General features: G+C 45.0%; 1 protein-coding gene across 5 annotated transcripts in view; it reads left to right on the plus strand.

The window, feature by feature from the left end:
• AFAP1 (actin filament associated protein 1) overlaps positions 1–13,514 on the plus strand; it is an 81,341-nt gene that overhangs the window by 48,393 nt on the left and 19,434 nt on the right. For all 5 annotated transcript variants that reach the window (XM_077310704.1, XM_077310703.1, XM_077310705.1 and 2 more), the window contains exons 8-11: positions 866–950; positions 3,033–3,182; positions 4,008–4,219; positions 6,385–6,530. In XM_077310704.1, coding sequence (XP_077166819.1) covers positions 866–950; positions 3,033–3,182; positions 4,008–4,219; positions 6,385–6,530 — 593 coding nt within the window. The remainder of the gene's footprint in view (positions 1–865; positions 951–3,032; positions 3,183–4,007; positions 4,220–6,384; positions 6,531–13,514) is intronic.

Below are 13,514 nucleotides of genomic sequence, written 5' to 3' on the forward strand. Positions count from 1 at the left end.
TTAACCCACAATCCCTCCCATTGTTCCATACATATGCTCTCCAATATTTTGAGTCTCTTTTATCATGCAGTCTTTCTTGTTCTGTTCTGGAGTAAAACTGCAATAACAGTTTATAGATTTTACCTAACAAATGTAAAATTTCATCTGTTATCAATTTTTCATTGGCATTATTTTTCTCTCAACCAACTATGTTCTTTTATAAGTGATATATTTGGCAGTATTTGCATGCAATGTGCTTTGTAGCACTTGTGTGAAGAGTTAAACTGAAAAATTAATTATTAATTTACTGGTTGGCTTCCTCGGGAGGTGGTGGGTTCTCCATCTTTGGAAATATTTAAACAGAAGCTGGATAGCCATGTGATGGAGAGGCTGATTCTGTGAAGGTTCAAGGGGGTGTCAGGTTACAGTGGATGAGCTATAGGATTGTGAGTGCCCTGCAAGGTGTAGGGATTGGACTTGATGACCCAGGAGGTCCCTTCCGACTCTGTTATTCTATGATTCTATGATTCAACATATATTAAGTGCCTTGCTTCTTTACTGAGCTCAAGGTGGCATACACCATAGATAAAACACATCAGATAAAATACATTCAAAGCATCAAACCAAAATTTAAAATTTATGTGCTTTTGGTCTCGGGTGGAGCTTTTTGGAATGTGCACAATTGATTGCCAAACAATTTTAATGGGTCTTTTTGAGAACAGATTAATCCTTTTTGCCCTGATGTCACCTTTGATCTTTCCTCTTAATTTTTGGCAGCCTCACGTTTGTTCTGTGGACAAACGAGAGTTTGGCACATTGCTTAATCTGTGACACGTCATTTCTCCAAGTGATCACTAACAGAGACCTAATTCTTTTGTGCACACAGAAATTGTCCTCGGAAAGACCCAGTTCTGATGGAGAGGGTGCTGTCGAAAATGGAACTGCCCCCATCTGTAATGGGAAAGAGCAAGGTAAGAAGGCAGTCTTAAGGCTTGAGTTGGACGGCAGGAGGATGATTACAAAAATTCTGGTAAAAAGGAAAAGAAAAAAAAAAGAAGAAAGTCTGTTTTACTGAATGTAAAAATTTCTCAATAGGGCTTGGTGAACTGTGGTATCCAGGGCCCAAGTGGGAGGGAAGCTCCAGAAGCAAGGAGCTCAGAGATGGATCAGTAAAGGAGGAGGAGGGCCAGAGAGACCTAATATGCAGGGAATCTGTAGAAAAATTGGATGCCAGGAGGAAAGGCAGGCAGAGAAGTAGGAGAATGAAGAGCATTGGAAATATTGGGTGTGATTGTGATTTCTGCTGGTTACAGGACCAGCTCTGTAATGAAGTGGTGTGAGGTGGAGTCTGAGAGAGCAGATTTTTGGGGAGGGCAGCGCTTCCCCCATCTCTGTCACTGGTCCCTTGCCTTGTGACATTTCTGTGCTCGCCACTGAGCAGGATTATTGCATGTGCCTTCCCTCCTCTTTCACCAAGAGATCTTTCAGCCCAGCAAGACAAAGGTTTTTCTGAGCTCTCTTGATTCTTGTGAGCTTCACTGGGAACCTCAAGGTGGTGGCAAGGCCAAGAGTCTAGGATTATAGATTGAAGTTTGTAGATGAATTTGGGCCAGTCAACAAAACTAAAGATGGAAAATCTGGGGCAAGACCAAGATGCAGGGGAATGGAAGACTAAGTTCTTGGGTTTTTCCTTTCTTCCTCCCTCCCTCCCTTGGTGACAGCAGCTCTACCTTTTGAATGGTGAAGATGCCATAACTTCTGCAGGAGATTTGAAAGATAAGAGAAGGAAGCAGGGCTCTGTTCTACTTTAAGCTTTTTTTGCTTTCAGCTTAAGTCATAATAGCCTAGCCGAGTCCCCTTTGGCCCTGGAGATGCCATCCAGTTCAGCAGGCAAACTGCTGAAGAAATGATCAGCTGTAGAATGTTCACTGCAGTCCAGCTTCATACACTTGAAGTGAAATGTCACGGGTTCTACATTTTTTTACCCATCTCTATTAAAACAGCTCTGGGAGGTTCTTATTCTGCATCTGAGAATGGATGTGGAGAAGAGTGATATTCCAAACCAGGGGTAGTCAAACAGCGGCCCTCCAGATGTCCATGGACTACAATTCCCAGGAGCCCCCTGCCAGCGAATTGTAGTCCATGGACATCTGGAGGGCAGCAGTTTGACTACCCCTGTTCCAAACTGTCCAGTAACCATGAGGGATTTCATCTTGTGTCCAGCCTCTAACGATAGTCTGGCTGCTACGGTTTGGATTTTGTGTAGTTTTTGGACAGTTTTTAGCCTCATCACTTTGTAAACTGTCTTGAAGTAATCTAACCTGATCTGATCAGAGAGTGCTTCGGCCATGGTGAAAATTATATTCTGACCGCATCCAGATCAGTTTACTGTAATGCACTTTACATGGGGCTGTCTTTGAAAACTGAAGAAACTTCAATTGGAGCAAAATGTGTCAATCAAGCTTCAACGCTTTTCAACATCTATATGTGCCCTCTAGCACCTCCTCTTCTTGCTTGCCTTGCAAACCCCTTGACAGGAGTCCCCATAAGATTTATTTATTTATGCATGCATGCACACATGCATTTATGTACTGCCCTCCCTTGACAGGCTCATAACGGTTTACAGGCAACATGAATTGTGTAAATTCAGTAACTGTACATTAACAATAGAGTGTCCTAAACAATAGCAGTAACCATAATGTTAGCAACAGTAAGACATTTACACAGTTAATATAACACCCGCAGAGTGGGCCTATCTGAATGGGAGGGCGTTTGGGGGCCCAAATAGATACTGCTGCTGACCTCAACCAAATGCCTTGTGGAAGAGCTCCCTTTAGCAGGCCGTGCAGAACTGTGCTAGTTCCAACAGGGCCCAGATCTCTTCTGGGAGCTCATTCCACCAGGTGGGGGCCAGGGCAGAGAATGACCTGGCCCTGGTTGAGGCCAAACATGCTTCCTGGGGGCCAGGGATCACTAGCTGGTTGGCATTGGCCAAGTGTTGGCAGCGACTTGACGGCATTTCACACACTTAAGACTTGTGTTTCCTTTGGTAGTAAAGAGGAAAAAGAGCACGAAGACAGACTCCAAGGGCACTGTGACAAAAGTAACAGGGAAAAAGATCACCAAGATTATAGGTTTAGGGAAGAAGAAGCCCTCCACAGATGAGCAGACGTCGTCAGCTGAAGAAGACATCCCCACATGTGGTGAGTTTCCTCTCTTCGCACCCACAACGTATCTGCAGGCTTCTCCGCTGAGATGTGGAAAATTGTGAATGTATTAGATCCTGTAGAAATTTCCCCTCATGGTGGGCTGGGGGGTTTGCTGATTGATATCTACTGTTGCAAACTGTTGATTTCTACCTCATGATGTTCCTGGTGGCCCCAGGAAGAACCCTCTGGGGATAATTTTAGCTGCAGTGGGAGCAAGGTTTAGGCTGTGCCTTCCAGAGCTCGCTTGCAGTGATTTGTTTGCAGTGCCCCTCAGGCCGTTCCCCTTGGGTCCTCCAGTCAAGGTGTTGTTTTGTTCAGCCACCCTGTCGTAACCCTCAAATCTGATTGGGTCCTTGATAGCATCATGGCTTCCTAGACCAGGGGTAGTCAAACTGCGGCCCTCCAGATGTCCACGGACTACAATTCCCACAAGCCCCTGCCAGCGAATGCTGGCAGGGGCTTGTGGGAATTGTAGTCCGTGGACATCTGGAGGGCCGCAGTTTGACTACCCCTGTCCTAGACAGTCTGATGTGGTCTAGGAAATAGCATTCAAGTAGGAGCCCATCAGAATGATGGAGAAATTTACACTCACTTCTGCTGAGGCAGTGGCTGTGCCAGTTGGGCCCACATGGTGCTCCTTTCCCTAGAATTGCAAAAATAGGGCCCTTGTTAACACGTTAGAAAAATGTACCTCCACTCTTGGGGTAACTCCAGGCTGAATTCTTCAATTGCTAAGCGCCAACTTGGCTTGAAAGAACCTTGTGGGAGTATAATAATGAAGGCACACTTATACCAAAAATGTTTTTTGTCTGTTTGCAGGCTATCTGAATGTGCTGTCGAATAACCGTTGGCGTGAGCGCTGGTGCAGAGTGAAGGATAATAAACTCGTCTTCCACAAAGACAGAACAGATCTGAAGAACCACATTGTCTCCATTCCCCTGCGTGGCTGTGAAGTTATTCCGGGTTTGGATTCCAAGCATCCATTGACATTCCGCCTGCTTCGAAACGCACAGGAGGTTGCGGTGTTAGAGGTACTTCACTTAGCGAGCGTCTCCGTTGCAGAGAATGACAAGAGCAGAATCCACACTGTTCTGTATATATTCCATACCTAAGAAAATACCAAGGTCTCTTTTCAAAGTAGGATGTTTCTGTTGTTCCTGCCTCTGAGGACAAACACAGCCGTGCTGGGGAAGGCTGGTTTAGTGACACTTAGGGGCACGTCATCCCCACAAGTTGTATTAGTGGAAATGTACAGAAAGCTCCTTGCAAGATCTCCTAATTGAATCCTACTGTGATTAAATATACCTGTGGTTAAAAGAATATCAGGTACATTGCAAAAATCAGGAAATTCCGCAGGGCCTGCAAAAGGGAGCTCTTCCACCAGGCACTTGCTTGAGGCTGACTGACCCATAACATCTACAGGTCCCTCCCCCCCAGACTGAGAACCTACCAAGGGAGTGTCAAAGTTATTGTTGTTGAAATACATTTCAAGTTGGTATGTTATTGTTATATTGATAGTGTTCTATGTGAATGTTCCAAAATGTTTTATGTAAACCGCCCAGAGCCGTATGGAGGGGTGTGCTGGCTACTTCAGGCTGGAACGGCCACTTTGACGGCCGAAGCGCACAATCCTTTCCCATGCACTTCTTGTAGCCAAAGAGGCGGTCTGTAAGGTAGACTTGTATTCACCTCCACAAGATAAAAGAAAATTGATCAAAAGCAAGCAAAGCTTGATATCCACAGCTAGGTTCCCACCCAAGAAAGTTGTGGGCCGCCTGGAAGCCGTTGTTTGTTTCCTGTGTATGTTTAAAAATGATCTTAGTATTTCTCGTTTTATCGATTTGCCCTTGTTTTTGTTTAATCTATAATCCCACCAGCTGATGTTTGAAGGGAGGGAAATAAAGATGTATTAGGAGTAAACTTGAACTTGCTTGTTTGAAGGCAGACAGGGATGTGTCTTTCAGGAAAAAAACATAATTAATCAAGTTTGTACTTGAATGAAGCCAGGAGTTCTGTTTTCTTCTGCTGATACATGGCTTCTTTGATACGTAGCAAGTTGAAAAATTAACTGTCACTTCGTTTATCGCTAAACTGCTTTCAAGTTAAAACTGGGGGGGGGGACCCAGAACAGTCAAAATGGTGTCCAAAATTATCAGAAAACAAAGTGAAACAGCAGAAAAAAGCCCTAGAATATTAAAAGTGGTTATATTTTTTACTGCTTGTTGAACTGAAAACATTTTTATGTGCTGCTGAACGTGCCCAGCAGGGCAACCTGTTTGTGGAAGGATTCCATGCTTTGAAAACCATTGTGCTGCTAAGGAACAATTACATATCCCAAAATTTATACCATGAGCATTTAATTTGATTTACACTTCATTTTCAGAAAGTTATTTGTTTTGTTAAATGTAATGCAGTGGCTAAGAGCAGCAGACACTGATCTGGAGAGCTGGGTTTGACTCCCCACTCCTCCTCCACATGCTGGGTGACCTTGTGCCCATCACAGTTCTCTCAGAACTCTCTCAGCCCACCTACCTCACAAGATGCCTTCTGTGGAGAGGGTAGGGGAGAGGGTAAGCTGCTCTGAAACGCCTTAGGGTACGGGAAAGTACTTGCTCTTCATCTGTTCCTTCTAAAACAGCGGTCCGCAAGCTTACGCTCGCTGCGAACCGCTGCTCCGGAGTCCGGGGAGAGGGCGGCCCGGGGGCCTGTGCGCGCGGCAGCCCCAGCGCAAACGCGCCTGCGCAGACTGCCGTGCACGTGCATTTGCGCCCGGCAGGGGCGCAAATGCGCGTGCACGGCAGTCTGCGCAGGCGCGTTTGTGCCGCCGCCATGCCCGCGGCCGCGGCTCCCCCTCCCGGCCCCTCCGGGCTGCGAGCAAATCGACCGCTAAAGCGGCCGATTAGCTCGCGGCCTGGCAAGCTTCTCGCTTCGGGAGGGGAGGGAAGAGAAGCTTGCCGGGCCGCGAGCTAATCGGCCGCTTTGGCGGCCGATTTGCTCGCGGCCTGGCGAGCTTCTCGCTTCGGGGGGGGGAGGGAAGAAGGAGCTTCGGCCTGGCACCGAGGCCTTTGCGGCCCGGCACCGGGCCGCAGCCCGCGGGTTGGGGACCACTGTTCTAAAACATTGGCCTATTTGAAATACAAATTGGATAAAGGACAGCTTAAGAGTGTTTGCATTTCATCCCCCCTACCCTGCATAGGCATCATCTTCTGAAGACATGGGCCGGTGGATTGGGATCTTGCTGGCGGAGAGCGGTTCTTCTGCAGATCCAGGCACTTTGCACTACGACTATATTGATGTGGATGTGACCGCAAGTGTTATCCAGGCTGCAAAGCAGACCTTCTGGTAGGTGAAGCTCAGCCCGTTAGCGGACCTTTCGGGAATTGTGAAGCTTTCAGGTTTCGCTATCAAGACAAACTCTGTTGTCTCCCACTCTATACTAGACATCACTCTGAAAATCTGTGAATCTGAAATGCTAAGCTAATTGTGTGTGCAATGCTAACTGGCCTAGAATTGGCAGCATTAACCTGATACATATAGGTAAGGAGAATGGTATAGGCGGGGAGAAGAAAGGAGGGAGGCCAAATTTGCTGTTTGTCTGTACTTTCCACTGGCCTCAATCATAAGCTTGGTGGAAAAGTTCCATCTTGCAGGCCCTGTGGAGCTCAGTAAGTCCTGTCAGGGCCCTGATCTCGCCAAGGAGCACATTCCACCAGGTGGGAGCCAGAGCCAGGTGTACCTTCTTGGAACAGAGCTGGGGGGGGGGAGGGAAAGGATACTCGGAAAGGCGGTCTCTTAGGTATGTGGGGCCTGGACTGCATATGGCCTTAAAGGTGAGTACCCAAACCTTGAACCAGATTTGGAATTTGACTGGAAGCCACTGCAGTTCCCACAAGACAGGCCTCATTTGGGCTCTCCACGGAATTATGTGAGAACACAAGCAGCTGCATTCTAGAGCAGCTGTAATTTCCAAAGTAGGGTCAAGGGAAGGCCCATGAAGAGCAAGTTGCAATAATCAAGCCTGGGGGTGACCGTTGCATGGATCACTGTGGCTAGATGTTCTGGGGCCAGAGAGGTGCTCATAGATTTGCCTGGTGTAGATGGAAAAATGCTAGCTGTGTTACGTTTGTGACTCGAGCCTGAGCTGAGACTCTTTTGCAGTTCCATCATTCCCTAAGGTTATTGTTGTTATAATGTTAAGGTTATTGTTGTTATAATGTTATTGCTGTTATCACCTGATGTTACCATATGTTATGTGCACCTTTTTTGTGTTTCCTGTAAACCGCCCTGAACCTTCTTGATAAAGAAATAAAGAAATCATCATTAATGAGGCATCAAATGTCACTCCCAGGTTCCTGGCCTTTTGTGCAATAGTAAGTTGCACTCTGTCCAGCCTGGGAAGGCATGCTTCCTGAGCTGGTGCTTTCTTCCCCAGCCAGAGGATCTCTGTCTTTGAAGGGTTCAGTTTCAGTCACCTTGCTTTGAGCCACTCTGTCACTGCCTCCAAGCAATGAGCAATGAGCTTGGAGGGGCATCCACCTGACCATCCCTCAGGAGATAGAGCTGGGTGTCATCTGCCTATTGGTGGCATCCAAACCTAGAGCTCTGGACTAGCTGGGTGAGAGGGTGCATGAAGATGTTAAATAATGTTGGGGAGAGGATTGCCCCTGTGGAACCCCACAGGGGAGTTGGTAGCAGTGCAATTGGTTTTCCCCGGTGGCAACCCTCTGTCCTTGACTGTGGAGTAAAGAGGTCAGTCAATGAAGGACAATTCCTTGAATTCCCATGTTGACGAGGCAGTGAGCAAGTAGCTCATGGTCTTCCACGTCAAATGTTGCTGGGAGATCTCTAGCAACACTGACTTGCCTCAGTCCAGCTTTTGGGATAGGACCGGTGAAGAACTGCACGAACCCCAGCGGGGCCATGGATGCCCTCAGGTCTGGGCTCAACCCAGAGGCCAGCACCTCCACGTAGATGTTGAAGTCCCACAGGAAAAGAAGTCTGGGGTATCACAACGCCCACGCAGCTGCCAGCTCTAGGAGGCCTGACAGTGAATTTGGTGGAGAGGACGCCAGCCAGATGGCCAAGCTCTCGACCAGGTCCCACCCCAGGCTGACACACTCAATTGCTGGGATCGTTGGCATGGGGGATGCCCTAAAGGAATGATTAGTCAGGATTGCCACCCACCCACCCCATCCCACTCTCTATGATTAATGCAAGGACTGAGAATCCTAGGGGAGCAAACTCCTTGAGGGAAACCATTTTGCCCTCTTTCACCCAGATCTCAGTCATGCACGCCAGACCCACCTCAGGTTTCATTAAATATGCTTGCAGAGTTGAGGAATTTTTTGTTAATAGATCTAGCATTGCACAGCATCAGTGTTGGAGGCAGATTAAAGCCCTTAGCCTCCTCCCATGCCTATCATAGGATGGGTCAGAGGATAGAAAGGCCTCTCTATATTTCAGGTGGGTCTGGAGTGCCCAGATACGCCCTTTGCTTGGATGTGCATATCTTGCTCCCCTTCTGTTGTCGAACCTCTTCCTAGCACCCTTTCTGCTATTCCCCCAGATGCACAGGATCCCTAGTCCCTTGGGGCCGCCCTCTTTTATTTATTTATTTAGATTTATATACCGCCCTCCCCAAAGGCTCTGTTTTCTCTCCTTTATGCATTTTATTGTGATGATTCTCCTCCACATTTTTTGTTGTCCTAATTTCCTGCCTGGAGTCCACATATTAGTACCTAGGAATTCCTGTTAAATTGTATTTCTCTAAGCCTTCTTATCATGCTCTCATCAACCTTCTTATCTCCTTCTTATCTATCTATCTGCTATATACTAATTTCCCTCTCTGAACCTTCTCTTCTGCCTCTCCTATTCCTTCAGTTTATCCACTCCTACTCTGCCACAAGTACATCTCCGTTCAAACTCTTCTCCCTGCCCTCTAACTCACCCACTCCTTCTATCCCTTTTCACCTCCAACTAATCTCTGACTCTGTTCTGACTGTCTGGTTCCTTCATTCCAAGTTCCCCTAACAGATCTAACCTAAGAACTGATCGGTTGGGCGGCTGTTTTAATCAAAAACTGGCGAGGAAGCCAAGATGACTCATTAACAGAAGGAAATGTGCTGTAGGAAACTCTGTTGCTTTACTCATATTGGGCCAATAACAAATAATATCTGGTTTAGAATGGTAATGTGAAAATCTCCATTGTTGAGTTGAACTCTTTCTTTGTCACAATGATTCACAGACTGGGACTGTCAACTCCTTTCGTCCTTAAAAGTTTGAAACACCAGATGAGGTATCTTTTCCCCAATTGTCAACAGAACGTATTGAATTACAAACTCTAGCAATCTCTCGTGGCACTTTTCAAGCCATGAGTAGGCGTAATCATGTGAAGTGTTCTATTTAGCAACTCCCAGCGCAATCTGTAAAAACAGAAAATGCTTTTGGAAGCTGGTGTCAAAACACACATATTCTGCCTCTCTTAGGATTAAACTGCGTGAATAATTTCAGCTCGTTATTAATGCCAAATTCTTGGAAGTGTGCCTCCAGAAGATGTCACTACTGATTTCTTTGCTATTAAATAATGACATAGGTATTTATTTTTTTCCCCCTTCACGATTCCTAATTGGCATTTAGCATGTTCAGATTTCCTTGCAATCCTTATCAGAATTGTTCCTGGATTTTTCAGCACTCTGACCCATTCCTAGTTGACTTGAAACAAACTTGGGTACAAATATACTCCAGATGAGAAAATGAACTGTGAGGCTGAATGGAAAGGAATCCTGAAAGAGGAAGATTCTGATTCGGTGTATAACAGATCTTTTCTCTAGGCAGTATGCATTCACTCAGAAAGAATCATAGAATCGGAGAGCTGGAAGGGTCCAGACAGGTCAATGCAGGATCAGCCTAAAGCATCCCTGACAACCCGCCACTTGAAGACTGCTAGGGAGTCTCTGTGCCTATCCTAAACCAAAAGAACTGCCCTGCAACCCCTTACCTATCAGCTCCAAACTTCCTTTTCTGTCCAATTCATCTCAGATCACACTTAGCTTTTTTTTTTTTTTTTATAGAAAGTTTTTATTTTATTTTCCAGAATTGAAGAGTTGAAGACAGTAAGATACATGCAATCTACATTGTTAATACAGAAAAGGAGAGCTATACTCTTCATTTGATACACTTGGTTCCCCATTTTTAATCCCTTTTGTAAATAGTTCAGGTAAGGGCCCCATTGTTCTTGAAAGACCTCTTAGTGTCAGTTTGACTATCTTGGTAAGATCAGCTAGTTTATTCACCCAGTCTTCTGTCGAGGGTAGTTCTTACGTTTTCCATTTCTTGGCCAATTCTAGTTTTTCTGCCGTCGTCGCATAGAAGAAGAAGCTCTGTATGTGGGTTAGGAAGCACTGTGGAAAAACATTTTGGTTCCCTGTTTCAATCTTAAAAACCCTCTTCTCTCCATTTAAGATTATAAACTGGCTACAATATTATGGACTTTTACCCAAAGCTTATAGACTTTTTATAGACTTTTTCACGTTTGCACCACATTTAAAAAGAGAAGTCTACCTTGTTACCATCATTTCAACATTTGTTTGCATAGTTTCTGATAGTTTTAACAATCATAAACAGTTTATACTTAACGTAGTCCTAGAGCCCTCCACATTTTCACTAGAAAAAGGGAAAAAGGAAAAAAAAGAATGAGCCTGCTTAATTGTACAGAAAGAAGAGAAACAAATATGTATAGGTATACATTGTTAATACCAGAAATAATAAAATGGAGTCTTCATTAATTAATAGAATAGATTTTTCGTTAGTTATATTTACACCTCCTCAGTTAAAAACCTTCTTTTAGTTATGCATTAAGTTTAGGCTGAAAGTCACTACAGAGATATGCTAGATAATTCAAATTCAGCTATCATAGGAAATCTAAAACCCCACACTATAATGTAAGCCCATTCCATTAGGTGTCTCCTTTTAGTTATGCTTTGATTTTGAGCTAGTAGGCAGTGCGAAATTAGGTTTAATAATACAGATTCAGCTTACTTAAAAGATCTTAGACCCCAGATTAACTTCTTAACTAGTTATATTGCCTATATGGCTACATACAGGAGGTAAAAGAGGAAAGGAATTTCGACCACTGTGTTGCATTTCCATTCCCCAAGCTTCTTAAGGAGGTCTCATTTCGAGGCTTATTACGTCTTGTAGCTCCCGTTGACTAATGTTCTGTCCTATTGGTCTTTGGCTGGGAAAGTACAGTTGTAGTCTTTCCCTCGAAGTATACATCGATAAATCTTGAAGCAGTTGTACCTCCTGGACTCCAATATCAGTACAGGTGTTTTTCCATGAAGCTCCTTTCAATCGATTGCTTTCACCGCAGATCCATATGTCTTTCTTGTGTATTGTTGCTTTGGAGTGGCTATATATCTTCTCAGGTAGGGTGTCCTTATCTGAGCTGCAAGACTCTGATATCCCCTTTTCCATCTCCATAATTTCAGATTCCTCTTCTGCTGGTAATTTTCCATCTTGTTTAAAGCAATCATCAGCCACTACCATTGGTTCATCATTCCTGTTAGAGACTTCTTCCTTAATGCCTTTAAACTCCATGAGCATATTTTTAAGTGAACCATTTAGAGATTCTTTCAGGTCTTGTGTTTGTTTATCTAGAAGATATGCAAATTTTTTAAACGAAAACATGTTCCAGGTTTGGAATTTTGTTAATCAATTATGCATATGTTGTTTCCAAAATATATTTGCAATTTTGCAGATAGCCAGTAGAGGTCCTACAGAGTCCTAACGAAAGCAACAGTCTGTTTTGAATTAAAGGAATGTTTCTAGAGCTTAGTTCTCGCGAGATTCCACGGCTCTAATCTCTCTTATCTTCGAAGACCAAAAACAGATATAATACTTATTAGTTTGAGTTGATTTAAGTCCTTCTTCGCTTAGAAAAGAAAATTAGCCTGCCTCATGATGAGGTGGCATCAAGCAGAGCCAGAAACGGGGGGAAAAGTAAAGACGGAGAAGCGGAAAAGCACTTGCATCTCTGCGTTGATTAATGACTCAATATCTTGGAATTTGGCTGCTTCACCCCCTCAGTGGTAATAAATCCTGTCACTCTGGCTTGTTTGGATTAGCGAGAGCAACTCTCCACGCCGAGAGTTCATTCCAGGGAAGAAGGTGCCGAGGGAAACCCCACTCACTGTTTGTAGGCTCGATCTGATGTCTGCCAGATGTTTTCGCTCCGGAGTTGTGGTGAGTTGAAGGTCTTGCTGGGAGGTGTCCAATTATCTTGGAAGATTAAAATAAGCTTTGTAGATTGCAGAGTTGAAAAAAGAAGAAAAGGAAAAAAGATTTTAAGATGGCGGACGGCGCTTGCTGGACCCTGTGCACACTGAGCTTACGTTCCAGTGGGAGATTAATTTCCCTGCGGAACAGAGAGGCCCCAGAGATTCACAAGGAATTCCTGAGAAGATTTATGGTTGGGTTAGCGTACCCAAAACCCGATTCTGTCAATCACAGCAGTGATTGACCCTCAGTGGAACAGGAGCTCGAAGTAATCGAGCTATCCAAGTGCCATGGCTCCGCCTCCTCCCCACACTTAGCTTTTTTGTTCTGACCTAAACATGTAAGTGCCTCATTGACAGACCAAACTACACAGTGAGGTACTTTAGATTAGCGATCCCCAAGCTGTGGGCCACGGACCACATGTGGTCCTTCGACTAATTGGAGGTGGGCCCCGAAGGACGCCGCCCCCCCCGGCCTTTTACAACACACTTCGGGTGTCATTGTCACCCATCACTCCCAGATAGGACTATCTTGTTTCAGAGAAACAAGCTCAGGGTTCCCATTGATTTGTCATTGTCATGAGTTAAAATTTCCATGAAAATAAAATGTTCCTTATGTTCATTGTTGTGGCGTGTCTGTATCTTATTTTGAAGGGATGTTTAAACATTACCATAGCGATCAGAGAGCCTTAGGGCAGTGGTTGAGAGTAGAGGAGTAAACTACCCCCCCCCCACTGGACCTCAGTAAAAGGCGGTGAGTGGTCCCCGGTGATAAAAAGGTTGGGGACCACTGCTTTAGATTATTAAAGAACCTGCTTCCATGAGGTTCCAGGTTTGCATGGTGGCCCACAGACAAGCCGCATGAGGTAAACAGAGTGCAACTTTCAACTTCTGCCATCAAACTGGATGTTAAAAAAAAAAAAAGAAAAATGGGGGAGGAAGAGAAAAACGATCCTGAGGCATGATCCTGTGGCCCCCTTTTGTGCCCACTTGCAGGATTACGCAAATTTAGGATGGCCCAGGCTAGCCCAACTTTGTCACATCTCGGAAA

Source organism: Paroedura picta, chromosome 14, assembly GCF_049243985.1.
Source record: "Paroedura picta isolate Pp20150507F chromosome 14, Ppicta_v3.0, whole genome shotgun sequence".
Lineage (NCBI taxonomy): Eukaryota > Metazoa > Chordata > Lepidosauria > Squamata > Gekkonidae > Paroedura > Paroedura picta.